Source organism: Cucurbita moschata, unplaced genomic scaffold (assembly GCF_002738365.1).
Source record: "Cucurbita moschata cultivar Rifu unplaced genomic scaffold, Cmos_1.0 Cmo_Scf00001, whole genome shotgun sequence".
Classification (NCBI taxonomy): Eukaryota; Viridiplantae; Streptophyta; class Magnoliopsida; order Cucurbitales; family Cucurbitaceae; genus Cucurbita; species Cucurbita moschata.
In genome coordinates this window covers 10,741,596-10,767,283 of record NW_019268517.1, presented here as the reverse complement: position 1 = coordinate 10,767,283, position 25,688 = coordinate 10,741,596, and the positions used below count along the sequence as shown (strand labels likewise).

At 37.3% G+C, this 25,688-nt stretch overlaps 6 protein-coding genes across 19 annotated transcripts in view; 3 read left to right on the top strand and 3 right to left on the bottom strand.

Moving 5' to 3' along the window:
• LOC111434941 (protein STRUBBELIG-RECEPTOR FAMILY 2-like) overlaps positions 1 to 4,377 on the bottom strand; it is a 6,471-nt gene extending 2,094 nt beyond the window's left edge. For both annotated transcript variants that reach the window (XM_023072352.1, XM_023072306.1), the window contains exons 1-14: positions 4,180 to 4,377; positions 3,822 to 3,945; positions 3,411 to 3,543; positions 3,234 to 3,305; positions 3,087 to 3,152; positions 2,886 to 2,957; positions 2,738 to 2,809; positions 2,448 to 2,519; positions 2,299 to 2,364; positions 2,121 to 2,186; positions 1,755 to 2,041; positions 908 to 1,182; positions 564 to 829; positions 54 to 201 (exon numbers count right to left, since the gene is read on the bottom strand). In XM_023072352.1, the coding sequence (XP_022928120.1) occupies positions 54 to 201; positions 564 to 829; positions 908 to 1,182; positions 1,755 to 2,041; positions 2,121 to 2,186; positions 2,299 to 2,364; positions 2,448 to 2,519; positions 2,738 to 2,809; positions 2,886 to 2,957; positions 3,087 to 3,152; positions 3,234 to 3,305; positions 3,411 to 3,543; positions 3,822 to 3,915 (1,689 nt within the window). In that variant the 5' untranslated portion in view covers positions 3,916 to 3,945; positions 4,180 to 4,377. The remainder of the gene's footprint in view (positions 1 to 53; positions 202 to 563; positions 830 to 907; positions 1,183 to 1,754; positions 2,042 to 2,120; positions 2,187 to 2,298; positions 2,365 to 2,447; positions 2,520 to 2,737; positions 2,810 to 2,885; positions 2,958 to 3,086; positions 3,153 to 3,233; positions 3,306 to 3,410; positions 3,544 to 3,821; positions 3,946 to 4,179) is intronic.
• Positions 4,378 to 4,665: 288 nt separating this feature from the next.
• Positions 4,666 to 8,161, bottom strand: LOC111456994 (squamosa promoter-binding-like protein 9). Its single transcript, XM_023099129.1, has 3 exons — positions 7,477 to 8,161; positions 5,523 to 5,662; positions 4,666 to 5,431 (listed from the first exon to the last, which is right to left on the bottom strand). Exons 1-3 carry the CDS (start codon positions 7,890 to 7,892, stop codon positions 4,875 to 4,877), a joined length of 1,113 nt encoding a protein of 370 aa, XP_022954897.1. The 5' UTR covers positions 7,893 to 8,161; the 3' UTR covers positions 4,666 to 4,874.
• Positions 8,162 to 9,572: 1,411 nt separating this feature from the next.
• On the top strand, positions 9,573 to 13,992 carry LOC111457075 (50S ribosomal protein L22, chloroplastic-like). Its single transcript, XM_023099252.1, has 7 exons — positions 9,573 to 9,803; positions 10,336 to 10,481; positions 11,136 to 11,218; positions 11,344 to 11,508; positions 12,903 to 13,013; positions 13,299 to 13,365; positions 13,449 to 13,992. Exons 2-7 carry the CDS (start codon positions 10,361 to 10,363, stop codon positions 13,727 to 13,729), a joined length of 828 nt encoding a protein of 275 aa, XP_022955020.1. The 5' UTR covers positions 9,573 to 9,803; positions 10,336 to 10,360; the 3' UTR covers positions 13,730 to 13,992.
• Positions 13,993 to 14,775: 783 nt separating this feature from the next.
• Positions 14,776 to 19,275, top strand: LOC111456755 (protein EMSY-LIKE 1). 4 transcript variants are annotated; one of them, XM_023099016.1, is made up of 11 exons: positions 14,776 to 14,891; positions 14,991 to 15,171; positions 15,892 to 16,054; positions 16,151 to 16,260; positions 16,368 to 16,488; positions 16,691 to 16,876; positions 17,139 to 17,207; positions 17,956 to 18,201; positions 18,280 to 18,348; positions 18,456 to 18,519; positions 18,919 to 19,227. In XM_023099016.1, exons 3-11 carry the CDS (start codon positions 15,968 to 15,970, stop codon positions 18,975 to 18,977), a joined length of 1,011 nt encoding a protein of 336 aa, XP_022954784.1. In that variant the 5' UTR covers positions 14,776 to 14,891; positions 14,991 to 15,171; positions 15,892 to 15,967; the 3' UTR covers positions 18,978 to 19,227. The 4 variants fall into 4 exon arrangements, with proteins under 4 accessions (XP_022954784.1, XP_022954546.1, XP_022954710.1 ...); XM_023098778.1 differs by having other exon boundaries at positions 15,855 to 16,054; XM_023098942.1 differs by having other exon boundaries at positions 14,991 to 15,806.
• LOC111457164 lies at positions 19,066 to 22,254 on the bottom strand. Of its 9 annotated transcripts, XM_023099441.1 has the most exons (5): positions 21,102 to 22,251; positions 20,824 to 20,899; positions 20,244 to 20,384; positions 19,482 to 19,541; positions 19,066 to 19,287 (listed from the first exon to the last, which is right to left on the bottom strand). In XM_023099441.1, exons 1-4 carry the CDS (start codon positions 21,360 to 21,362, stop codon positions 19,525 to 19,527), a joined length of 495 nt encoding a protein of 164 aa, XP_022955209.1. In that variant the 5' UTR covers positions 21,363 to 22,251; the 3' UTR covers positions 19,066 to 19,287; positions 19,482 to 19,524. The 9 variants fall into 9 exon arrangements, 3 of the variants coding, with proteins under 3 accessions (XP_022955209.1, XP_022955291.1, XP_022955135.1); XR_002712934.1 differs by having other exon boundaries at positions 19,066 to 19,541; positions 20,244 to 20,365; positions 20,824 to 21,184; positions 21,816 to 22,254; XR_002712926.1 differs by having other exon boundaries at positions 19,066 to 19,541; positions 20,244 to 20,365; positions 20,988 to 22,250.
• A 238-nt stretch (positions 22,255 to 22,492) lies between these two features.
• LOC111445956 (protein PHOTOPERIOD-INDEPENDENT EARLY FLOWERING 1) overlaps positions 22,493 to 25,688 on the top strand; it is a 16,903-nt gene continuing 13,707 nt past the window's right edge. The window contains exons 1-9 of one of the 2 annotated variants that reach the window (XM_023084530.1): positions 22,493 to 22,801; positions 22,893 to 23,020; positions 23,685 to 23,789; positions 24,026 to 24,106; positions 24,294 to 24,401; positions 24,830 to 24,910; positions 25,016 to 25,104; positions 25,242 to 25,378; positions 25,465 to 25,526. In XM_023084530.1, the coding sequence (XP_022940298.1) occupies positions 23,730 to 23,789; positions 24,026 to 24,106; positions 24,294 to 24,401; positions 24,830 to 24,910; positions 25,016 to 25,104; positions 25,242 to 25,378; positions 25,465 to 25,526 (618 nt within the window). In that variant the 5' untranslated portion in view covers positions 22,493 to 22,801; positions 22,893 to 23,020; positions 23,685 to 23,729. The remainder of the gene's footprint in view (positions 22,802 to 22,892; positions 23,021 to 23,684; positions 23,790 to 24,025; positions 24,107 to 24,293; positions 24,402 to 24,829; positions 24,911 to 25,015; positions 25,105 to 25,241; positions 25,379 to 25,464; positions 25,527 to 25,688) is intronic. The other variant, XM_023084523.1, reaches the window with a different exon arrangement.

Genomic DNA, 25,688 nt, shown 5'->3' with positions numbered 1-25,688 from the left:
AAAAAAAAAAAAAAAAAAAAAAAATCAGAAGCATATTCTCAGCAGTATTTTACCCTCGTTTTAACTCTGCTGGTCACAAGTCGCCTCGCAACAGACAGCCCACAACCATAAATACGAGGAATCAGTTCTTCGTCAAGTAAGATGTTGGAAGCCTTCAGATTGCAGTGAGCAACTGGCGGGAAAAAACTTCTATGCAAATAACTGAAAACACGAAAGGAAAACAGTTAAAAAAATCCTCAAGAATACAACTATTATTGAAAAATTTGTCTCGAGGTTTTAGATAGTGGTTTTTAAAGGTATAAACCAGAAGTTTTTATAATCAGAAAGGGAGAATTTAGCATTTAGAGTAATTTGCAAATGCGTAATTAGTACAGATCCAAGTCGAGTATAGATAGTAACGATATAGACATAGAATGTCTGTTAAGTTAGTCATAGATTGAAGATTTAGAAGCCGAAGAAAGTAGAAAAATATAATGCATGTAGTGTATAATTAAAGATGAACTGAAGGTCTTTGATCTATGAGGTCAGGCAATATGAACCTGATAATCAAATAATGTACTTACTCTAAAGCCCTAGCAACTCCAAGAGCAATCTGGAGACGGACAGTCCATGACAGAGGCGTGAAAGATTCACAGTGTAAAGCTTCATCAAGAGACAGATTTCGAACATATTCATATCCGAGGAAATAATGTCCATGCTCTGCACAATATCCAAGCAGTGTAACAATGTTCGGGTGCCTCAAACGGGAAGCAGTCCATACGACATCCAGAAATTTCTCTTCTTCTGTAAGAGAGAGTGCTCCCATGTTGATGTTTTTCACCGCCAAAACCTGGTTAGAAGTTAAAAGTCAGAAAGAAGTTAATGGAGGTCAGGTGAAACTTCGCTCATAGAGTGTGATCGTTTTTACTTGGCCATCAGGAAATTCAGCTCTATAAACAGCACCAAGAGATCCCTCTCCAAGAAGATTCTCTTGACTAAAGTTGTTTGTGGTTGATTGAAGCTCTGACAGAGTGTACATTTTTGTTCCCACTGGGAGATTGCATCTCTTTGAGAAACCTTGTCTTCCAGAAACTTTCTCAGTTCTCGTGCGATTTAATGAAGCTATAGACCTTTGACCACCCATGAGTAGAGAATTCAGGGGCAAGCTCTGTGAGTTTTCTTCTGGTGCGGTGGACAAACCATCTATCAAAGAAAAGAAAAGCCTAATATCTGAAAACAAAATGCTAGTCCGAATGCATACTTGACATTCACAGTACAGGGAGTCATAAGCTGAAACTACGAAACTCAAAGTTAATAACTATCTTGGCACAAACATTTGAAGCCAAACTCATTAAAGCCTACGGGAAATTAGTCTCCAAGTTATGATGAGAGCCTTTTCATTTTCATGATACTAAAAAAGATGGATTCCCAGAAAATTCACATTCCGTTTCAAATCTTAGACGACTTCAAAAAAATAATGCCTTTTTCATAATTGAATGATTACGTCCTTCAATTATCAACAATGCCATTTGGATTGTGACATGTTGAGGTATGGATAAAAGCACGTAGGCTTATGGCACAAAGTTGAGACCTCGGAAGACAGAAACTAATATAGTTGCGGTGATAATGGGAAAGAACAAAAGACCTGCTAGTTATAAAGATCGGCTAATGAGCTTTGATCTGGTTATAGTTAAACAGCATCAAGACCACAAAATTATGACATCCCGCAATGCAAAGCAAAAGGCTGAAAGAAATTTACAAGGAAAAAGATTCACCTTCAGCTTTGCCCAGAGGGAATGATCGGGGTATCATATTGCTAATGACGGATACAATGAAGAGAGCTACAAAGGTTACAACTAGTGTTAACCCGCCAACCAGGAGAAGTATTCCACCAGGACCAAGCCTTTTCTTCTCTTGCCTGACACCACGAGAGGGATAATTCTGGATTGAATTCGACTTGGTTGTTGGAGGACCACTGATGTTTCGCACCATAGGTGCTTTTTCCAGGGGGAAATCCCAGGGTGGAGAATTGACTCTTGCATGAAACCTATTTCCCCCAATCCTAAACAGAGGCGAAGTGAAAGTATGTTAGGAACTTTTCTTTAATGTAAACTTCATGTTCAGTTTAGGCAAAAGCTTACCACAAATTTGGAATAGTTCTAAAATTTTCTGGAATAATGCCACTAAAACTATTGTCCTGGATGTTCCTGAAAGAAGAGTTACGTGAGTGAGTACAAAAGTTGCCAGATGAAATAAGTCAGAGATTCTACAGAGGATAGAGTAGTAGAGGAGAAAAGGAGGGAGCCGTGGATAGCGTACAAATCAGTTAATGGAAGGTGAGACAAGTAGGCAACTGATCCTGTAAATTTGTTGTTCTGCAAGAACCTAGTCTAGATAGCAGTAATGGGATAAATAGTTGTTCATTGTACTAAGAAAGAAAAAGAAATAATCAAAGCCAAGAAACTCACAGTCTAGTGATGTTTGTCATGGAACCTAATGATCTTGGCAAATCTCCAGTGAAGTCATTATATGACAAATCCCTGTGAAAGAAGAATAACCATTGGTTGAATAGCCCAAAGTATTGTGAGTTAATATCTTAATACAAGACTGAACTTGTAGAAAAATTATGAAGTTTTGTTGTGGTAAATTAGAAAGGGAAGCAGTAAGGTGCAAATGAGAGGTGACATGATAGATTATCCGTTCATTTTAGTACAATTAAGAGGCAGAAATAGCATTAGTAGCGAAGAAGGAAGCGTACATCTCTCTCAAATTCTGTAAACCACTGAACACATTCCCAATCACACCAGATAGAGTATTATGGCTCAGATTTCTGCATGCAAAAGAGTATAGGTAAAGGATGAAGGACCGTTCAACAATAACACTACGAAAGTCAAAGATCTACTTACAAATGACGGAGATTTCCCATGTAAGATAAAGTATGTGGAATGTTATGGCTTAAATGGTTGAATGCCATATTTCTACAAGAGAAAAGAATTTTACTGAATCTATTAACCGGAGTAACTGTCTACACGCCATTTTCAAATAGTAGGAGAGCTCTTTTAAGTACACAATAATCTATGAATGAAAAAGTAGAGTATACAACTTACATATGAGTCGCATTATGAGGCAAGCTATGGGGAATTTCACCCGTAAGTCTATTCGAGCTAACATCCCTAAATAAAGAATTGAATAGACGTTAACACACAATAACTAGCAACAATAAAATTGTTCTATTGACTGAAAAATTAACTTACAGTTGCTTCAAATTGTTGAGGTTGTTGAGCTGCCCTCCAAGATTCCCAGTGAGGTTTAAATCGCGGAGTTTACTACAGAAGAAGACAGTAGTCAGACAAGCACTTCGGTCAAAGAAGGAAACATAATATCAAGAATATGCTTATGGCGTCTAGTTCAAGGCAACATTATGTCCTTACAGGTATATTACAGATGACCCGGAGCAAGATACTCCAGTCCATGATTCCACACAAGGATCACCACCATATTTTCTCCATCCTATAAGCTCATGTGGATAGTTCAAAGCACCGTACAGATCCTGAAGAGCTACAACTGTGCATTACACATTATCCATCCATCATTAACGAGAAATAAAATAACTAGAAAGCCTTGAAATGATTCGCTCAAAAGTAATGCAAGGTGATGCATGTTAACATATAAAATAACGTTTAGTTAATGGCTGCAATTCTATGATCAGGAAGCCATAAGAAGATACCAAAAGAAACTCAACCAAAAAAACCATGACCTATTCCAATCTTTTTCCTAATTCAAAAGCTTCAAGAAACTAAAAAATATTGGTTGCATTCAAACAAAAAGATATTAAGACTTACCATCCGGCCTGTTAGTGAACGCCCGAGCCAGCGAAGTGAGAATCGTCGAATAGACGACGACACTAAAATACGTAAACGGACGCTGTTGCAGCATTTTTAAATCACGTCCAGTTTTGAAGGTTCTCTGTTTCCATGGAACAAAGAATCGAACACAAGAAAAATGTCAAGAACGTGGTAGTCTACAAGAAGACTACCACACCAAAATCTAAAGTAAAAAAAATCACAAAAACTAAGAAATGACAGAATATACGAAGACAGAGTTGTTTTCTTGATAATCTTTCTCGGAAGCTAGAAGTCCGAAAGAAAATGCCGGCACTGAAAGAGTTGTTCAGAGAAAGTTACGGCTTAGAAATGGTACCTTCGAGAGAGAGAAAGCAAGCGTTCTCGACTGGTTCTCACAGAGAGAAAGTGAAATCGTACGGACAATAGTGGAGTATGAATAACCCGCCAGCGTACTGCATTGCCGCGATGAAGACGACGGAGTTTTTGCAATTGCAGGAATTTGATGAGCTGGCGTCCACGTCCGCTAAAACGGTTTAGCCGTTGGATAATGCAATAGTAATTTTTAAATATGTTTAATTTTCATTAAAGTCGCTCATTAATTTTAACAAAAGATAAAAAAGCTTAATTGTATATTTAATAAGGTCGATAATAAAATAAATTTCTAAAATTTATTAATTTTGTATTTGTTAAATGTATTTTCCAAAAAGAATATCCACTCTCAATATTTTTTTCTAAATAAACTAAAAATCATGAAAATTAAGTAAATATAATTTTTAAAAATCTCAAAAAATGTAAACAAAATTAAAATAAAGAACAAAAAAATAATAATAAAGATTAAAAATTTAAATTAAAACGTTCCTTTTATTGCTTGTGACAAGCAGTTGGCAATGCCAAAATCAGAGTAAACACAAGCACCATTACAGTTCTCCATGGTAAAGTTTCAAAATTTCATGGCAAACTCAAAGGAACCTTAGTCTTTGGATAAACCCAACTGGGGTAGGAATGTCTGAACTGAACCCAATTATTCAAACCCTACTACTTAAAGGATGATCAAAGCGACCAATGCAGCTGGTGCTGCGTGGCGGAGTCGAACGCGCCCGAATGCCCGAGTTCCATGTATGGCCTCCTACCTTGATGAGAAACAAACTGGACATCACTGGTAAGACCAGGATGATTCAATCCCAGATCAGATGGCAGGTCCAGGGAGCTGCTGCTACTGGCAGCAGCCTCATTCCCCTTGAAGCCCCACGACACGGTCGAGAAGTGGTCGGCGGCGGCAGCAGCAGCAGCAGCAGCATGAGCTGATGCTGTTTGAGAGACGAGTGCGCCTTCAGCATTCAATAACGCGTTTACCTCTAGAGCCGATGTTTGGTTTGACAGAAGAGAGAGAGCACAGGATGAGTCGGTAACTTCATTTCCAGGACCTGCAGAAACTGGCAGGAAGAGTTCAGGTGGGCTGTTCTCGGAGTTGCTCTGCCAAGGATAGGGAATGTAGCTCCCCATGGCAGTGATGTTTTGGCTTCCCGGCACCCGTTCAGATGCTTTTCCTGTTAGCTTTGGGTATGCACTGAAGTCCATTAGAAAGCTTCCAACTCTGCTGCTGTTTTCTGTCATTGCAAGAAAGTAAACAAATGGTTAACATTTGCACAAAGCTAAGTAAATAAGAAAATTTAGAAAGGTGAAAGGCAAATATCCAACCAAAGATTGATGAAGAGAAGCGACCATAACGAGTGGACAATAGTGAACCAGGTGGAGGCTTCCTACGGCGCTCGTTATGACCAGCCAAACGCCTGCGACAGCTACGCTTTCCTTGATCAAACTCGGGAAGCTGATGAAATCTGGAAAATTAACGAATGAGCACTTTCCAACCTCTTAAAGTGAGAAGAAAGGTGTCAATATGTAACAACTCAAGTGACCACCCGCAGATATTGTACTCTCTGGACTTTCTCTTTTGAACTTCCCCTCGAGGTTTTAAAATGTGTCCGTTAAAGAGATGTTTCCACACCCTAGTAAGGAATGTTTTGTTCCTCTCTCCAACCGATGTGAGATCTCACAAACCACCCTCTTGGGGGCCAACGTCCTCATTGGCACACCACCCAGTATATGGCTCTAATATCATTTGTAACTGCCCAAGCCGACCGCTAGCAGATATTATCTTCTTTGGATTTTCCCTTCTGCGCTTCCCCTCAAGGTTTTAAAACACGTCCACTAGAAAGAGATTTCCACACCCTTATAAGGAATGTTTCGTTCCCCTCTCTAACCGATGTGAGATCTCACATCAGTTGGAGATATTGTCCTACACAAACCCAAACCCACCGCTAGCTGATATTATCCTCTTTGAGTTTTTCCTTCTAGTCTTCCCCTCAAGATTTTAAAATGTGTCCATTAGTGAGAGATTTCCACACCCTTATAAGGAATGCACCGTTCCCCTCTCCAACTAATGTAGGATCTCACAATCCACCCCCTTGGACGCTCAGCTTCCTAGCTAGCATAGAGTCCATCAACCTAGCTCAATGGACATAGAATCCATCAGTCTATTGGTTCCATGCTTTGTGCCTAGGCACGAACTTTTGTCAATTGTTACCTAAGCCATTGGTATCACTTTAAATACACCATTAAAGATATTGATTTCATCTTTCAAGAACAGATCTTGAAGACAATTAACTTCAGAATATCTAAGCTTATCTAAGGAGTCCAATCAAAATCCAACATCCAACACGTTTTTCAACATGAAATAGACGCCTATGTCTATCACAAATGTTCACTTTGACGGCTATCTCTATCTCAGAATAAAGGTGCATCCCATCAGCTGAAGAATATTATCAAACAGCTTCTTTTACTTTGACGTATAGCTGGCCTCCAACTTCAACAGGTTTTTTTGTTACTTTACTCTGTTTTCATTTTGACCAATAGGAGGCAATTTAGATAGCCTCCTTGGACTTTAAGGGATTGAGTAGAATATCAAGCAAATGCACAGAAAAGAATAAACAGTATGAGGAGATGTAGGACACTGTATTGACTGGTATCCCCACTCCACAACTGATATCAAGCTAAAAGGAGGAGAATTGACGAGAAGAAGGGTAATAGTTCAAGCCCACCACTAGCAGATATTGTCCCTACTAAGCTTCTCTTCAAGGTTTTAAAACGCGTATGTTAAGGAGAGGTTTCCACACCCTTATAAGAAATGCATCGTTTCCCTCTCAAACCAACGTGAGATCCCACAATCCACCCCCTTCGAGGCCTGCATTTTTGCTGGCAGACCGTCTGGTGTCTTAACTCTAATACCATCTGTAACAGCCCAAGCCCACCCCTAGCAGATATTGTCTTGTTTGGGCTTTCTCTCACGGTTTTAAATTGAGTCTACTAGGAAGAGGTTTACACATCCTTATAAGAACGTTTCGTTACCCTCTCCAACCAACGTGGATCTCACAATAACAGAGCTATTCGGTTCCATAACCTTTTCTGTAGGGTCTGATTGATGCAAAAACTAGAATCTGGATGTTATATAAACGAATCAATCTGGATGAATCCAAGTTAAGAAACAAGAAAGCGACTCAAAACATGAGAGAAATCTAATCAAATCAAATCCACCAACTAATAAGAGAGATAGCTCCAGCATATGAAAAACCAAGAGCAAGAGAAAGCAGCTGACCTGCTACACTGCTGGCAAAACCTCTGCTCAATACCAGCAACAATGACCTTGGGGGATTTGGAGTGCATAGTACAAACCTTGTGTCTGGAATAGTAAGCCTTAGCATCACTTAGATCTACTTTACACCCTTCAACCTGACACCTAGGGGGCTGAGCCGCTTGAACAACCCCTCCCCCTCTAGGTTTCTTGGTGGGTGTTGATGCAATAACAGGGGAAGATGAGAAAGACCCACCGCCTGATTTGGGAAGCTCTCCAATACCCACATCTTCAAAGTAAATTTTGTGGCCAAACTTAAGGCCATTGAGTGATTCAGCCGATGAAATGGGAGGGGAGGAAGTGGTAGACCCACCAGACTCAGTCAAAGAACTGCAGTCCATTTCCATCAGGACAATAAAGAAAAACCCTCTAAATCTCATCCCCCATTGAGGTTCTCAGAAGAGGGGTCGCCATTATGAGAGCTCTCCTTGCTTGTTTTGACTGTGTGAGAAAAAGAAGGAGAAAGGGAAAGAAAGGGACAGGAAGACAACCAAACACAGTGCTAGAGAGCAATGGAAAGAAAGAAAAAGAAAATGGTGGGACAGCAAAAAGCAGTAGAGACTGACATTCAATGGGCCATTGCCAGCAGAGGTTTTTTTCTTTGTTGCTTTTTTTGTCTCTCTTGGGTATCCTATGCTACAAGAACAGTGGAAGGAGGAGCAAGAAGAAAGCTCAAAATGAAAGAGATTTCAGAGTGATGATGGGCTTTTGGTGCTCTGTAGCTGACGGCCTTGACTTTCTTTGCCAAAGCCTTTCACTTTTTGTGTTCTTCATTTTGGAATAAACTTCTCTTCCAATCTCCTCTTTGTTGGGGAATGGGGTATGTCTCAAACTCTCAAACACTATTCATTCTTGTTCTTTACAAGTTTCTCTCCCGAAAACAAAACAAACTTTGAATCTTTCCATTCAAGTTACAACTTTTATTTCATTTTCGAAGTTTCTAGGGTGTGTTTGAAAATTTATTATCGTTCGTTCATTTAAGAGTTGGAAGACGCTCGAGTTAGCCAAAATCATCGTACATAACAATGGTGTTCTAAATAAGCTAAAATCTTGTTAAGTGTGTGATAAAAGAATGAATTTGTAAACAAAAATTTAGTCAAACTACTTGAGTCCGCCAAAGCAAGATCACAATTATCAATATTACGTATTTTCACACCAATGTCATTATTTATTTGTTTCTCGAGAAGAGATGAAAATTATGCTCGATATCCAATGTCTCTATGATGCATGTGAAAGAGAATAAAACATGTTAGATTGACTCGTGTTGATTTGTGGGGATAATCTTTACTTTTGAAAAGCAAGAAGTAGATTGTATCGCAGGAGAATACCTACTCGTGCTAGATTGACCCGTATCAAGCTATCAACTCATGCCAGTCAATCCATCGATTCATACTAGAATAATGACTCGTATCATACCAACACGAGTCAACCTAGTAGGAGTACTGTCACCATATCACGCGAGAATATCAAAGTCATCAAATGATAAATTTAAATTTCGAATTCTAACACATGAATCATTGCATTGAAAAATTACATATGCGTTCCTCCTAAAACTTGTAATCAATATCAGCATTATCTTAATTCTTATTTCAATCACAAACATCGACACAATGGAAACTTACTTAACCCAAAAAAAAAATATTAATTAACTTGGAAAACATGTTGTATGTTGCAAATTTACCCGCGCAATTGTTTGGTATAATCTATGTCAATGGCGTTTAATATTTTTCTCTGAACAATAAAATTCATATTTTCAAAAATTTATACTGCGTTCCTAAAATTTATGAGTGTATAAATCCAAGCCCACCAACAGAAGAGGTTTACACACTCTTACAATCTTACAAAGGATGTTGGTTTTTTTATTTAAAAAAATAATGAAAAAATTAATTCTATAATTTTAAGAGTTTAGAATTTACCGATATAAATAAATAAAAACTGGAAGATTAAAATGGTAATTTAACCTTAACGGTAAATTCATTTACGCATATGAACATTTTGTTTTAACCTAATAAAATTACATTGTGTATTCCATATGGGAGAAGTTTAGGGCTGTACCGTTTATACCCACGACTCACACGCATCGCTAGGCTTCTTCTTATATCACTTCCGCGCACTTTCCTCTCCCGACTCTCTGCTCGGTTCAGCTCGCGCCTCTTCTTCCCTCTCTACTTGCGAAGGCCATTTGTCGAATCCCCATCGTTTGCTGGCGATAAAGCAAGAGTGATCGAAGTGTGCAACCATTCACAACCAGCACGAGTTCTTCCATTACGATCAGATTCATTTCCCGTTTGGTATGGCTTTCGTATTCGTTTATTGTTCCATCTGCTGACAAACTAGCTCGACGTTCTTCCTCTGACCCATTTCAAAGATCAATTGCATTCAGATTATTAGCATAGTCAATTGAGTTTCTGGATTTGGACTCTTTTCTGTCAGCTACTCTGAGACATTGGTTAAAGTGCAGAAATACAAGGATATTTTGGATTATTTAGTACCTTAAATTTAGAAATTAATCCAGCAAATTGTTGATTGCAATGTGGATTGAGCTGCTGTCGTTTTGATTGTGTTGGTTTCATTTTTTTTTTTTTTGTACCCCGGTTGAGGAAAATGTTGCCATCAATTCGCAGTTTCTCCTTTATGTTATATGAATCATAAAGTTTGAGAAATGATGTGATAGGAGATGAAATTGTGGATTTGTTGTAATAGGAAGTTTAGTGATGAAGTTCTCTTCTTTGTAATTTCTTATGTTGAATCTCTAGTTATCTGTTGGGTGACTAATTATCTTCAGTATTCAAAGATTACGTTGTCTTTCTTTTTGGTTTTCAGGACTTCCGCAGTATTCTTTTTTATCATGGGTGGTTGGCAAAGATGTATTCGGTCCATGCTTGGCCATGTGCAGAAGAGAGTGGAATTGAGTTATAATGCAGCTGCCAACTCTAATTGTTATCGCTCGCAATCCACTCTTTCATATGGTCAGTGATACTTTCTTTTGGATGAGTGTATGAATGATATAAGACCTTCTAGCCCATTCAAGCATCAACATATCGTACATATAATAGAAACAGAAAATTATTTGCTAAGTTGTTCTACCTTGCAGAATCATTAAGTATGTAAGAACTATAACCTTTACAATCTGCCTTAAAGTTATTCTTAAAAGTTGAAAGTGGTGGAGAAAAGAAAGCATAAAAATGTTTTCAAAACAGCTTCCAAATAACTTCTTGATCAATTTGATTAGAGCTTTCTTTTGGGTTGTGTGGAACAAGAGGAACCAAAGGTTTTTGTGAACAATGAGGAGTTGATCATTAAAATGAAGAACCCATAATATTACATTACTTAATAGCACCCTAAACCTTATGATAGACTTGTTCATAACATTACTTGGCTATCTTGGTGTAAATTGTCTTCTTTATTCAATCTTATAACTTGTTCCTCTTCTCCAATATGGAATCCAAAACGCGATTAAATAGGTTGCAATCCTGGTAATTTGTGTTTTTGAGAGGACTCCCTCTTCAAAATGTTTATCATATTATTTGTTCATTACAAAACTGTTTTGCATCTGACTAAAATCAGTAGAACCACAGAATCTAAAAATTAAAGTTCCTGAGTTGAATCATTTTCTTATGCAGGGCAGCTGCCTTATTTACAGAGACTTTTGAAACCATCCTCAACGGGCCTTACACAGCCTTACTATCGGTGTCTCCAACAGATGGTACACATACCAACCATACCACCCTCTAAATCTTTATGATAATAATTTTGATAAAAAACTTGTAATCATTATATTTTCTGAAAAAATGTCTTCACTGTATTATCATTTTTTTTCCCTTTTAATAGGGAATTTCCAGTTCAAGGATGTTATTAGCAGATAAATCTGAGGAACCAATTTCATCTCCTCTGACTTCTGCTTTGGCTATAAGCAGTGGAAAAGATGGAGATACAGACCAGAAAGTAGTCTCTAAACCTTCCAAAGTCCAAGCTATATTAAAGGGAATCAAACAGGTGAAATCTTTAGACTCATTCTTGTTACTCACCAAAAGCTGAAGTAAAAAGAGATGAAAGTCCTAATGGAGTGAAACTTGCAAATTTTTTGAAGTTTGTGATTTTGTATTTATAGAACTTGATAAAATTTGAAGTTTTTATGATTTTCAATTCATACATTATCAACATATTATATTTTAGGACAAAAAACACTTTTCGTGTTTGAAGTTTGAGTTTGATGTCTATGTGGTCTGTGAAGCTTGAGGTTGTTGCCCATTTGCGCTTCAAAATTTCAAAAGTGACACTTTTAGTCTGTGAGGTTTAGAAAATAGTTCAAAATGGTTCTTGAGCTCATTTGACTGTTGGTTTACTTAGAGAGAGATGATGTTGATGTGCTAATTACTCGCTTGCTCACTGGGTAGATCTGGTTATGACCGAACATGTTAGTTGGTTATCACATTTCTCTCTCTTTCCTATTTTTCTTTCTTTTTCTCTTTAGCGAACTTTGCTAGCACTGTGTTGACGTTCACTGTCCGCTTTCCTATGGCCTCTTTTCTATTCTCTTTCTTCCATTCTTCTTCTAATTTGCCTCCATCAAACGTGCACCACTATCTCCTCTTCCTTGTCTCATCTGCCACTGCCACTTGTTGTAGCTTACGTCTGGAACAACCTTTCGTAGATTTGAAACAAAGTTGAGCTACATGTTGCTGACGAGATGGTAGAAGATGTGACAAGGGAGGAGGGAGATGGTGATCTTTTCATTAGTCAACTTCCTGCCAAATGAGCTTAGGAATCATTTTGAACCTTTTCCAAACCTTAGGGACAAGCCTCCTTTGAAACTTTGAGAACTAAGCTGAAACAACCCAAGCCCACTGCAAGCAAATATTGTCCGCTTTGGCCCGTTACGTATCGCCATCAATTACACTGTTTTAAAACGCATCTACTAGGGAGAGGTTTCCACACCCTTATAAGGAATGCTTTGTTCCCTCTCCAACCAATGTGAGATCTCACAATCCACCCAGCTTGGGTACCTAGCATTCTCGCTGGCACACCGCCCGGTGTCTGGCTCTTATACCATTTATAACAACCCAAGCACACCATTAGCTGCTATTGTTCGCTTTGGCCCGTTGTGTATTGCCGTCAACTTCACAGTTTTGAAACGCATCTACTAGGGAGAGGTTTCCACACCTTTATAAGAAATGATTCGTTCCCTCTCCAACCGATGTGAGATCTCACAAAGCAAACATCAAACTCAAACTTCCAAGGAACATAAATGTATTTTATACATTGGTTAAGTGTGATAACTCATTTTTTGTTGATTGAAGTTGGTTTCCACAAGGTGTTGCAACTCATTTTGGTTTACCTTTTATTTAAAAAGAATTAATATAACTATTACATTTGAATTGTTCTACCAGAGTCCCAAAAAGGTCAACTTGGTTGCTGCTTTAGTTCGAGGCATGCGTGTTGAAGATGCACTGATGCAGTTACAATTGACTGTAAAACGAGCTTCAAAAACTGTTTATCAGGTGAAACACTATCTAACAGTGCTCGATGTACACCTCGTTTACCAACCACTGTGATCGAATATTATTTGATTTCATTATTTGGGATAGTCTGCGAGACTTGAGCATACAAATGCTTGAGTTTAATGAATGATTTGGAGCTGGAGACCATTTTATTCTTAGAAAATTTCAAGTTAATGCGAGTTTCATGTCATAAATTGTTCTCCCATTTCATATGCAATATGCAACTCCTTTGGTATTGATAAAAGTTACCGATGATTTAAAAATTTGTGTTGTGACATTTCGAAGGTCATTCACTCAGCCAAAGCAAATGCAACCCACAATCATGGACTGGATTCAGATCGGCTCCTTGTTGGTAAATGAAGCAATCATAGACAAACCATTGTTTATATTTTATGGTTTTGTTTATTTAACTTCACTTCCTGTTATCTTGTACAGCTGAGGCATTTGTAGGAAAGGGATTCTTCAAGAAAAGAATATCATATCATGCCAAAGGAAAATGTGGGATCAAAGTTAGACCAGAATGTCGGCTAACAGTTGTTCTTAGGGAAACAACCCCCGAAGAAGAGGCAGAGATTGCGAAGCTGCGAGTTAGAAAATTCCGCAAGCTTTCCAAGCGCGAAAGTCGACTCGTACCTCATAAGCTTATCGAAACCACACCTATCTGGAACCGAAAGGGCAAAGCTAGAGCAAACGAAGAAGGTCGAATGGCTTCATAATCTCGTCTCTTTCTTCTTGTCATTTCGTACTTTCATGTCCTTTTGTTCTAGACAATGTAGGCAGGAGAAGTGATTTTAATGTGGTAGGAACCCAAGGGATAGCTTTTGCACAAGGAAGCCTTTGCTGCAATCACGTTCTGTTGTTTTTCTGGCATTCTTGTATAAAAATCATGTGTCCTCATTTTGTGGAGGATTTTCTTTTGTTTCGCTTATACAATCTTCACAACTTTTTTGGATTTGAATGGAAGACTATCCCGAAAATGTGATGACTTGTTTCACTTACATCTTTCTTTTCGGTGACTAATGAAAAAAATTATTCATGTGGTCGAGTTACCGACCAAAATTAAGACCAAATATGATAAATTCATATACATTTTTAATTGTTATATTCACGGGGAGTAATCTATAAGATTTTTGACTAATGACATGTCAACCTTTCGCCCTCATTGTGTTCTCATTGCATCTTTTAATTCTCCGAGTTGAATTATGGATCTCTCAAAATCAGTTGACAAGTGATGGTTTTTAGTGGTTCAAGTGATGTTGTCCCATATGCTCATATAGTTCCCTCCATATGCTCGTTTTCTGCAAAATAAACATATACATAATTGAAAGTACAATTAAGCCACAAAATTAGCACAAAAATACGACTTTAAAATAACTTATTTTATAATATGTTTGCTTTAAAACATAATTGAGAATATATTTTTATCATTTATATCTTAAAAAAAAAATGTTTTTCTTTAAAAATAACATTTAGTTCTGTAATTCTATCCCTAATAATTTGGAACAATTCTATTCCGGATAATTTGGAAAGGGCACTATTGCAATTTTTAAAGTAATAAATTATATATATATATATATATATATATATATATATATATATATATATATTAAAATGTGAAGGATTAAATATAAAAGATTTATAAAATGCACGCTAAATTAGAAGGAAAAAAATAAAAATATTAAAAATAAAGGGGAAAAAAAAAAAACATATATTTAGCGAAAATTTAAAATATATTTTGTAATTTAGATAATATATTTTCGTTATAGGGGGAAGTTGTTTGGAGCTTCGGGGCGTTTGGCGTTATTTTGCAGGTTCGGTTTTCATATTCATTGGGGACTAACACCATACCTTTCTTCCAAACATAATCATCAAGCACCAGTAAGCATTCAGTTCTTCCTCAGAACTCTCTATCTCTCTTTATATTCCTCATTAATCTCTCGTTTTGTCCATACCCTTTTCCATTTTTCACTCTTGCAGTTCCCTATCGATCGATTCGCCTCACTGCCATTGATAAAGATCCCGTCTTCTCTTCCGTCCAATCCACTTCTCAGCTTCTTCCCTGCTGAAAATCTTCTCTAAACCCTTTCAGCGCTCTTTCTTTTTCGGTCTTTTCAGGTTTTCTCGTTGATCATGAACTATGAAGCCTCCGACAGTAGCGGTAAGTTGGAATTATTTGGATTTTGTTGTGTGGGATTGTATAGTTCTTCCGAATGTAATTTGGGGTTTTTGTTCTTTGAGCCCGGTGGGCTCTTTAATTGAGGAATTGAATTTTTTTTTCTCGAGTACAAGTGCCTGATTAGGTGGTTACTTTGACGAGGGCTGGAAAATAGGTTTTCAGTTTTTTTTGGTGTTTTATCGGAAAATTGGGGTTTGAGGTCACTTGGGGCATCCATAGAATGAAGGTTTAATTGCGTTAAGTCCTTTGTTTCTATGAGTTCTGGGATTCTTTTTTGCGTTATTTAGGTTTAATTTTTGCATTTATTCGCGAATTCTTTAAGCGAAAGGACCAGAAAGGGAGATTTTAGGGCATTGTGCTCGATCGTGTTGGATAACTTTTCTTGCTTGATTGGCAAGCCAAGGTGGTCTCTTTGGTTCGTTTTTCTCGAGGGCATAGTGAGGCAGGCTTGAACGAAAAGGAATTGTTGGACCTTCACGCGGAGAAGTTATTCCATTTGGAACTGTGAATGTAATTCCGTAAGGTTAAATTGTTCATCATTAAGGCAGTTTATAGGAGCCCAGAGGATGTTATCAGAATATCACCACTTTAATGGGGAAAATGATGAGTTATTCTAGGTGTAACATCCTTTAAAATCATGTATCCTGTATATGAAATAACTGCAGGTACTGATGATGATCTTCCACCATCACATCGTAACAGAGTTTCTAGAGGAGGACACATTTCTGGAAAGGGGAGGTCTGTTTTGAGTTCTTTTCCATACCCTAGAGTACGCAATATGGAGGCCCAGATTCATCATCTCGAACAAGAAGCTTACTGTTCAGTACTGCGTGCATTTAAAGCCCAAGCAGATGCCATTACCTGGGTCTGTCCATCTTTTTTAAGTTTTGCTAAAAAATATTCCACGTAGTGTTCGTTGTAATATGCTTCTTTGAGGTTTATCTTAAACTTTGTTCGGCAGGATAAAGAAAGCTTGATAACAGAGCTTAGGAAAGAATTGAGAGTATCAGACGACGAACACCGGGAATTGCTTGCGAGGGTTAATTCTGATGATATAATTCGTGAGATTAGGTTAGAATGTTTCTAAAGCAATTGAACTCTTAGAATTTGATATCATTTGGGAGACATGTTTCTTCAACTCAATTGTGTGTTTGTGTTATGTTTTGAGATGGTACTAGGGAGTGGAGACAGGCAGGTGGGAACCTAAATGTGAGACGCAGTTCGTCGCAGCCAATCCATGACGTTGTTCCCAGTCCAACTGTTTCTGCATCCCGTAAGAAGCAGAAAACAAGTCAACTGGTATCAGTACTTTTTCCGGCTTTCATATGTCAATTTTGTACCCTAAATCATGTTTCTTGTTGCATTAAATGTCTCTTCATTACTCTTTTGCCGCAACATATACGACATGGTTGTCTCTATTTTTCTGTTTATTTTGGCTCTCTTCATTTTTTTCTAATAAGAATAATCATTTCATGGTTTTTCATCCATGAAACCGATGCAGCACTCTTCTTCAGTTCCTGCTGGAAGTAGACAGTTAAATAATCATAATTCTTCTGGAGCCCTTCTGGCAAATGAATCTGCTGAAGCTCCACCTTATGACACTTTAATTGGAAGGAAAGTATGGACCAGGTGGCCTGAGGACAACAGCTTCTATGAGGCTCTCATAAAAGACTATGATCCTGTTAAGGCATGTTTGAGTCTCAAAAATTTCCTTTGCCTTGTTTAAGCCTATTTTTTTTGTATAACTGTTTCCTATTTCCAGTCCTCTTAAGAAAGCCCGACAGAAAAAAATGGTCTCTTACTAGTTGCTACATCTTTTCTGCTCCATATTGAATCTGATAAATACCAGCTCTAGTTTCACATGCATGGAACTCTAGCGTTCTCCCTTAGCACCTGTCAATTTCCTTTGTGCTGATTGCCGATTATTCTCTGTACTTACTTTTTTTCAGGGTCAGCATGCCTTGGTTTATGATATAAATACAACACGGGAGACATGGGAATGGGTTGATATTAAAGAGGTATGGTTGGGTATTGCCTTTTCTTGCGCCAAAGAATTTCTCTGCAACTTTTGAGTGAGGTTCTATTTGTTTGAAACTGTGACTGTGTGGGTCTATGGAGTGACCTTTCCAAATTCTGTTGACAAATTTTAGGAAATGCGTGAGAATTCAACAAGATTCAGTACATTCTTTTGAAAATGTCTTTTCTGTAATTTTCAGCAAGTGTTTTCGGGTGCATGAATGATGAAGCATGTTACTGAGACCTCTATGTTAATTATATCCTATTTGCTTTAGGCTTCGTGCACCCTAATTCCTTCTCTTAACCACTTCTTCATACGTGCAAATGCATAAATGATTAATCAAAGTGTGATTTTGGTGACATCTAGTTTGGTTTGCTGGTTCCTCTGCTAATTTGTAGTACTATTAATTCTCTTATCAAAGTTTAGCTTGATTAGCTCAAGAGACCAAAAAAAAAAAAAAGGAAAAACATCGTTCCAACCCATTTTCCATCATTTGATCTTATTTTTAAGTTGGAAGGTTGGCATCCGCAGTTTATTTGGATAACCTGTTGAGACGAAGATTTTAAGTTTTCTTCTTCCCAGAAGCATTTACTCAAGTTCTGGACATTTTTTTATGTAACTTTTAGAAGTTGCTTCGTAGGATGCTATGCTGTTTGCATGAAGATTGCTTTATGGCATGTTTTACATTTTGGTGTGGTTGGGTTGTGAAGCTTGATCTTATGCAATGACTGATGTCCTGCTACCTGCAGATCCCACCCGAGGATATTCGATGGGATAGCGAGGATCCAGGAATGTCTCATCGAGGAGGTCATGGTGGACAAAGCCGTGTTTATCGAAGATCCCAAAGTTTGGGTGGTTTTGCTCCTGGTTCTGGCAGAGGGAGAGGACAGTCAAAAAACCAACCCAGAAAGGAACTTTCTCCATCTCAAAATGGTGTTGGAAAGAAAGTGTTTGACGATATAGAATTACTTAATACAGAAGCATTGGTAAAGGAGGTAAGCATATAGATATTGGAAGTAAATGAATAAACATTCAAACAGTAATATCCAATTGGTGATTTTGAACTCCAACAGGTAGAGAAAGTTTTCAATTCAAGTAATCCCGACCCCGAGGAGCTTGAAAAGGCGAAGAAAATGCTTAAAGTATGGTCCATATCATGCTATTCCAATTCCTTTTTTCTCTGCTCAATCTTTCCTGTTCCACCTTTCCATTCAATTACGAGGTAAATCATTTCATATTCGATGTGCAGGATCACGAGCAGGCTCTTGTGGATGCAATTTCTAGACTAACTTGTGCATCTGATGGTGAAAGTGGTAATAAATATATGTGTACTTAATAATAGTCCCTGCATTTCTGCTGTATATTTCATATCTTTCTCTATTAGGTAGAAAATAATCACTTCAATGTGTTTGTATGAAGAAAGAACCTGGAACAGGTTTCAGTTAGCAATTTTAACTATTTTCTTACCGCTCGTGTGTATTACCCCTCCTTTTCTACAGAATAATTGCAGGAATTTCTTCTCTTTTCATTAATTAGTATCAAAACAAATGAAGATAAATGAAACTTGGATCTTAATCTTAAAGTTACACGACATTTACCAAATTTGTGAAGCTAGTGATTTCATTAAATTTGACATGAGGCGTTGGCTTCTTTTACCAATTCTATTAGCGAAGTGGATGTTCCATATCTAATCATCTTCTTTTAATGCATAGCAGAAGGGGCGCAGCCAAATGTTCATGGCCAATTAGTTGAAAAAAGCAACGATACTTGAGCTACCAAGTGCAAGTGGCAGTGCGAGTGCCATCCCAACAGCATCACATTGCCAAATCTGAATATTGAAATGTCTTACCATTACTGAGTTGTACCAAAAAGTTATTATGTTAGTGGATCAAATTCTTTTGTTTTTTCTTTTCCTTTAATGGGTTTTTTCTTCCAGGTAGGAGGGAGAGTTTGCCTTTCTTATGAATATCTATGGCACTATATGAATAGTAGACAACATCGTGAAAATTTAGCCCTCTGTAGCTTCTAATTGCACTATGGCTTCAATTCCTGCTTCATCAAACTCTGAATTCTTCACTCTTATCTTATGCTGCTGTATCAATATGCAGCTCTGCGTAAACTGTATCGTTGATTCAACGCAACTGCAAGCCGATGGAAACACGAAAGTAAAATGGATCAGAAAAATAACCAAGTGTTGGAATTTAGCCTTCTGTAGCTTCTAATTGAACTATGGCTTCAATTCTGGCTTCATCAAAATCTGAATTCTTCACTCGTCTCTCATGCTGCGGTATCAATATTTGTGTTCTGTGTAAGTTGTATCATCGGTTCATCGCAACTGCAAGCCAATGCAAACATGAAAGTAGAATGGATCAGAAAAATAACTCTCAAGTGTTGGTAAATGAATTGGGGTCAGACAAAGAATGAAAGTTGTCCTTTTGTTTTCCATCTGTATTGAAATGAGCCCAACTTATTTTCAACAGCTTTAGAAATGGAGTTGCCTTAGAAAAGTTATGTGAGGCAAATCAAACAATAACCAACTCTAGGAAACGCTTCTTGATATGTTGCATGAGTCAATGGGGTAAAGAATAACCCGCCAACATATTCAGAATTCAGATGACATCCCTTTTCTATGGTTTCCAGTGTCCAACAACAACTAATCGGTCATTCATACCCTTACCTCGTCCCTAAATTGAAACTGACAAACGAAAATGAAGGGGCAATTTTGACTTGCCCCTTCACAGAAATGCCTAATTATGCAACATATCAAGTAAGTCCAAACAGGCGTGGCAATGAAATGGAATCTTCGTGCATGTAACTGTTAAATGCAGTGAAAATGGAAACTCAAATGAGCAGAAACAGTATCAGGTTTTGGAGGAGAAAATTTTGGACCTATCTATGAGAGATTGTTTTCAAATCATTTTGCGCTTTTGGTTTTTGACCTTTTGCTATGAACTATGATGGGTTGGCCAACTAGTCAAGAAGACAATGTAAATAATAATGAGCTTTTAGAGAGAATGAGTTCAAGTCAGCAAGTTACCTTGACAACCAAATATAATAGGGTAAGGAGTTTGTCCCAGAGAATAGTTGAGGTGCGCACAAGCATCCCAGACGCTCTTGGATATCAAGAAAAGAACTACTTGCACATGCTCAATCTCAATTCTTCTAAAATGAAAACATCATGTCAGAACAGATTAAGAGAGCAAGATAACAAATTCAAAAACTACTAGAAGCAAGTACGTGTTCATTAGTTTTTGTTCTTGGAAATAGGAAACTGTCATAGAAAAATCAGCTCCTAGCCAGCTGCTTAATCACGTTCAAAATTTAGAACTTTATTTAATCGTCGTTTAGCAGTCTTTTAACGTAGACTCTTGCAAGAGAACACAAAAAACACAAGAAAGATGCTACTAATCAACCAACATAAGTATAGCACAATTGGCATAAAAGATGTACCCTCGATCAAATATCTCACCCGACACATTGTTGAACTAAAAAAAAAAAGAAAAAAGAAACTAGACCATTAATCAATAATCCAAAGACGATAAAAACTTAGTTTTCAATTAAAATGTAAATCGAAATTCCAAGAAAAGTTGTCTCTGCCATTAAAGAAGATCCCCTACCATTAATGAAGATCGCCGTCTGAACAGCTCTCCAATGAACTCCCTTAATGGATGAAGCATCCAAGTACGAGTAGACCTACACAAAGAACCCAATTAAAAAGCATAGGGTGGAACCTAGAAACATACAACAGCACAAAAGAATTCAAATCCTTAGAACATTATACCTCTATTTTCATCAAAGAAGGCATAAGATTCCCAACTCCAATGACTCGAGTACTTCATAAACTAAAGATAATAAAACATCGTGTATGAATATATTAACACAACATCAATCCCACCTCCACCTTCACCTTGAGACCCCTCCACTCATTTTTGTAGTTTAGTTTCTCGTTACTTCGGTAGGCAAGTATCACACTCCAATCTGGCAATCTCCCAAAAGAACCACTATTATCTAAGGCAAATATGGAAGATTTGAAGAATCTCGCTGTTCCAAGTATACAATCAATTGAGGGCAATACTTTAAAAATGTAATTACAACCAAAAAGCTGCATAACATAAATTATTATTCTTCGTTCTCTTTGAGCCAATCTAGTAATCATGAAAAATAGACTGGAATAAAGAGAGAGTGGCAAAAGGTCAACTTCGATAAAAAAACACACACGTCTACAGCCAATAATCTTTTGTCAAGCACCCCCTCTTACCCCCAAATGCATGGATTATAAAGTTTCAACAGATTAATTATGGTCTCAGTCAATTCAAACAAACTCAAAGAAATCAAGTCCATGTCAAAATAGATACCCCTCAAATCCAAAATCTTGAGTACCACAAAACAGATTATCGCCGATCGGAGCTGTCACTAGAGAACACAGCGAAGAAGCAAAGAAAATCATTCAAACTAGAAAAAAAGGAGGTTCCATCTCCTCCATCTCGAGCTACGCATCAAGTAAAGGACCACTCAAGTCCAGTTAAAGGGGGAAACGCACAATCCAGAACAACCAAAATACCCATCAAAACAGATGCGAAATGAAGAAAAATCCTGCAATTGAACCTACCAAACAAAAATGCGAGTAGTGCATAATTTCCAGGAGTGACTCTCGCGAAGAATCATCCAATCGCGGTCGAATATCAGAGCAACCAATGAGAGGCTAACCGGATGATCTTGCCGCGCACGCCTCTGATATGGATCGCAACAGCTGGAAAATGCTTTACAAGCCAAGCGATTAGCGCTAAACGATTGAGCGGCAAGATGAAAACGCCTGAAGATCGAAGCCCAGAAACCATGGCTGTAGATTGAAATTGTGCTTTACTCGATTCAATTCCGTTCCTCCTGATTAAACATAAAATCAGGACGAAAAGTTAATCAACGTTAGAGAGAGAGAGAGAGAGAGAGAGAGAGACGGAAAGGACATTGAAGTGCAGCTGACGCTAAGATTGAGGGAGGAAATGCCGATGTTTTATTTAGAACCAATCCTTGAAGGTTTGTCGACATGTCGTTTTGAGCTTTGAAATCTTTAATCCATCATTAAGAGCTAAAGTTTGTTTATATTTTCTTAACTAATCAAAATTTATGGATGGAAGAAGTAAATTTTAAAGTCAAATAAGAAATTAAAAAAATAGATATTTAAATATTTATACATTGGGAAAAAATAAAAAAGCAAAGGTCGGTTATTTATTTATTTATTTATTTTTTTTAATTTTTTGTGGGGTTAAAAATTTATGGTTTCGGTACAAAAGAAAACAAAAAAATTTCAGAATTCCGAACTCTGGCTCTCACCTGTTGCTCTCACCTGTTGCTCTCACTTTCCCGCCGTCGGATTATACTTCGGTACATCTCTGACCGTAGATCGAGGGTTTTATCCAGAATCACCCCCGTCGTCGCCGGCGGAGATGATAAAAGTAGAGCCGCCAAACGAGGAATAATCTGGGACCCTCTCCAGAACTCACTCATTTGGATCTGGGACTCACGTTCGTCGGATCTTTGTTACGCTGATTATCGACTGCAAAAACCCTACACTTCCCGACGAAACGACCGCTTCAGGTCCTTCTATCTTCTGCTTCCTCATCAACTCCGGAACTTGCATTTTTTTTTTTTTTTGTTCTTTGTGTCTCATTTTCGCGTGTAATTTCAGATATTTAGGACATTTTCGGTGAAGAAGTGGGTTCTTGCGCCATGGTAGATTGTTTGTTTTGGTTTTTATGTGATTGGAGCTTTCTTTGGTTGCGAAGAAATACTCGGGGTACAGCTAAAGGAATGAACGTACGCAATCTTGGCCATTTCTAATTTTTTTTTTTTTTTTCAAACTTTGGAGTCAAATAAATTCTTTAACTTGAGCTGAAAATTGCAGTTTCTCTGTTATTTTTATCTTTCGGGAACGAAATGAAGTGGGTTTTAAAAGCATATGAAATTTATAGCTACCCACTGTGACGCCGTAGAGAGGTGCGGAGAAATTCTTATGTTCCCTTTATGGAACATGCTAAGTTTTTTTGAAGTGATATGAGAGCACGTCTTCCGTTCTCATTAAAATGTATGGTAATAAATGGTGAAAAATATTGAGCCTGAGGTTGAAGGTGTATTCTTGATTTATCCCATATGATTTTGCAATATCAATGCTGCCTTAATCATTTGAATAATAACCAATGCGTTGTTCAGCGTTGTGTTTAGTTGTTCAGAGAAAAAAAAAAAAAAAAAAACGGCGAATTTTGTCTTCTGGAAATAGATACGAGATTTATGTATCTATTTAATATTCTTAGATCTTAGCTTGTATGAATTCCTTTTCTAAGCCATCGAGGGACTAAATCTTTGCATCTTTTAGCATTCTAATATCATTCTTATATTTTATTCGACAAGTATTTAACTTTGTAGGCATTATTGTAGCTAAAATAAACACTGACAATTCACTTGCTTGTCTAATAATTTGCAGGGTTCTTAGATTGTGTAGATATCATATTTTTAATATTGAAAAACCATGGCATCAAAAGGTCCCAGGTTTAAACTTGATCATGAGACAAGAGCCAAGCGTCAAAAGGTATTATATCTCTTTGGGGGAAAGAGAATTGAGAATGGTAGCTGTTTAAATTGCTTCTTTCCCCCTCTCTCCCTCCATCTAACTACCTTTTTTCACACGCACACATGGTCATTCATGCATACACACATTGGATGGTGGGTTGCTACGTTTTGAAGCATAATTCTCCAAGAATCTTAAACGATACTTCCTCTTTCTCTGTCGACTCCTGATGTTATGATGGTTCTTTGGTATTTCAGACACAGGAAGCTCCAAGAGAACCTAATCGACCTAAAACACATTGGGATCATGTTTTAGAAGAGATGGTTTGGCTTTCGAAGGTATATGACTAAGACATTAATTTAATATTTAGTTCCCATCTTGTTTGAATAATTTTAACAACATACATTTCATCCCATCATTTTTATGAATTTTTCTTTTGCAAGGATGTTTGGTGCTGAAAGTTGGGATTTTTGGAAAAATGTTTTCTTTTTCTTCCATTCATACAAGTAAATTGTTTATTTGCAGGACTTTGAGTCTGAGCGGAAATGGAAATTAGCTCAGGCAAAAAAGGTTGCTCTAAGAGCTAGCAAAGGCATGATTGATCAAGCTACACGGGAAGAAAGGAAGTTGAAGGTTCTGAATAACCTCTAATTGATTGGAAATACTTTTGTTGGTTTTCAAACAGAACAACTATGGCCTGAGAATGAACAAAACATATATGAGTTGCTTGGGCATATCTTTTAAATATAAAAAACTGTTTTGTAAACTGATGTGTTGAAACCGTTTTCTATTACTTTTAAGTTTAGCAATGGTTTGTAAAATTATTTGTGATTCTTGTGTTTGACGACCAATATTCATCAAAAGTTAACTCAGTCAGCTCTAAAGAAAATACATGAAGAGAGCCAAATGCTGTATTTGTTCTTTTTTTTCTTCTTCTTTTCAAATAATCATGCTAAACACGTTTTCTTTATTATATGTGAACGCTACTCTTAAACAGTCCCTAGTTCTGATGTTATTGATGGGATCAAAGTTCTTAATGCACGATGTTCTGTTTTACTCAGGAAGAAGAGCAGCGGTTGAGAAAACTTGCTCTCAATATTTCAAAGGATGTAAAGAAGTTCTGGATGAAAATAGAAAAGCTGGCAAGTTCATTGATATAACATTATTTTCTCACAACCCATGGTTTCTTTTGGATGATTAGTTTTTGCTTTTCTTCAGAATTAGATATGATCAAGGTTTAATTTCAGGTGCTTTACAAGCATCAGATGGAGCTTGATGAGAAAAAGAAAAAGGCGCTTGACAAACACCTCGAGTTTCTTTTAGGGCAAACAGAAAGGTCCTCAATTTGATTTGACTGCTAGGCTTGGCCTTTGTTGTTGGGGAGAGGGGATGATTTTTATGTACATTTTTTTATATTACCTTATCCTCGTACCTTGTGACATAATGAGGTGAATTATCCTTCTGAAAATTTAGGTACTCAACAATGCTGGCAGAAAATCTTGTGGAAACTTATAAACCATCGCAGGTGGATTCTACACATGAGCCACACAATGTTCACTTACAAGAAATGGATGAAAATAAAGCTGTTGAAACCACAGAGTTAAATGTTGGTATGCTGAGATGATATTCTATGTTTGATTACCTTATAAAAATGGCACAGTTTTTAAATTGAAATAATTGAGAATATATTTCACAGAACACGAGGCAGACTCTGTGGACTTTGATGAAGAATTTGATGTAAGATCAGATGACGAATCAGTAAGTCCATTGTTCCTCTCTCCACAATACTTATTTTAACTTTGTTGTATGAAAGCTTTGTCGTCAATCGCCAATAATTTCAATTGTCACATGATTTTTGGTGGTTTGCATCCTCCATCTTTCTCTTGGTTTTTTTTTTTCTTTTTTAATTTTTTTTTTTTT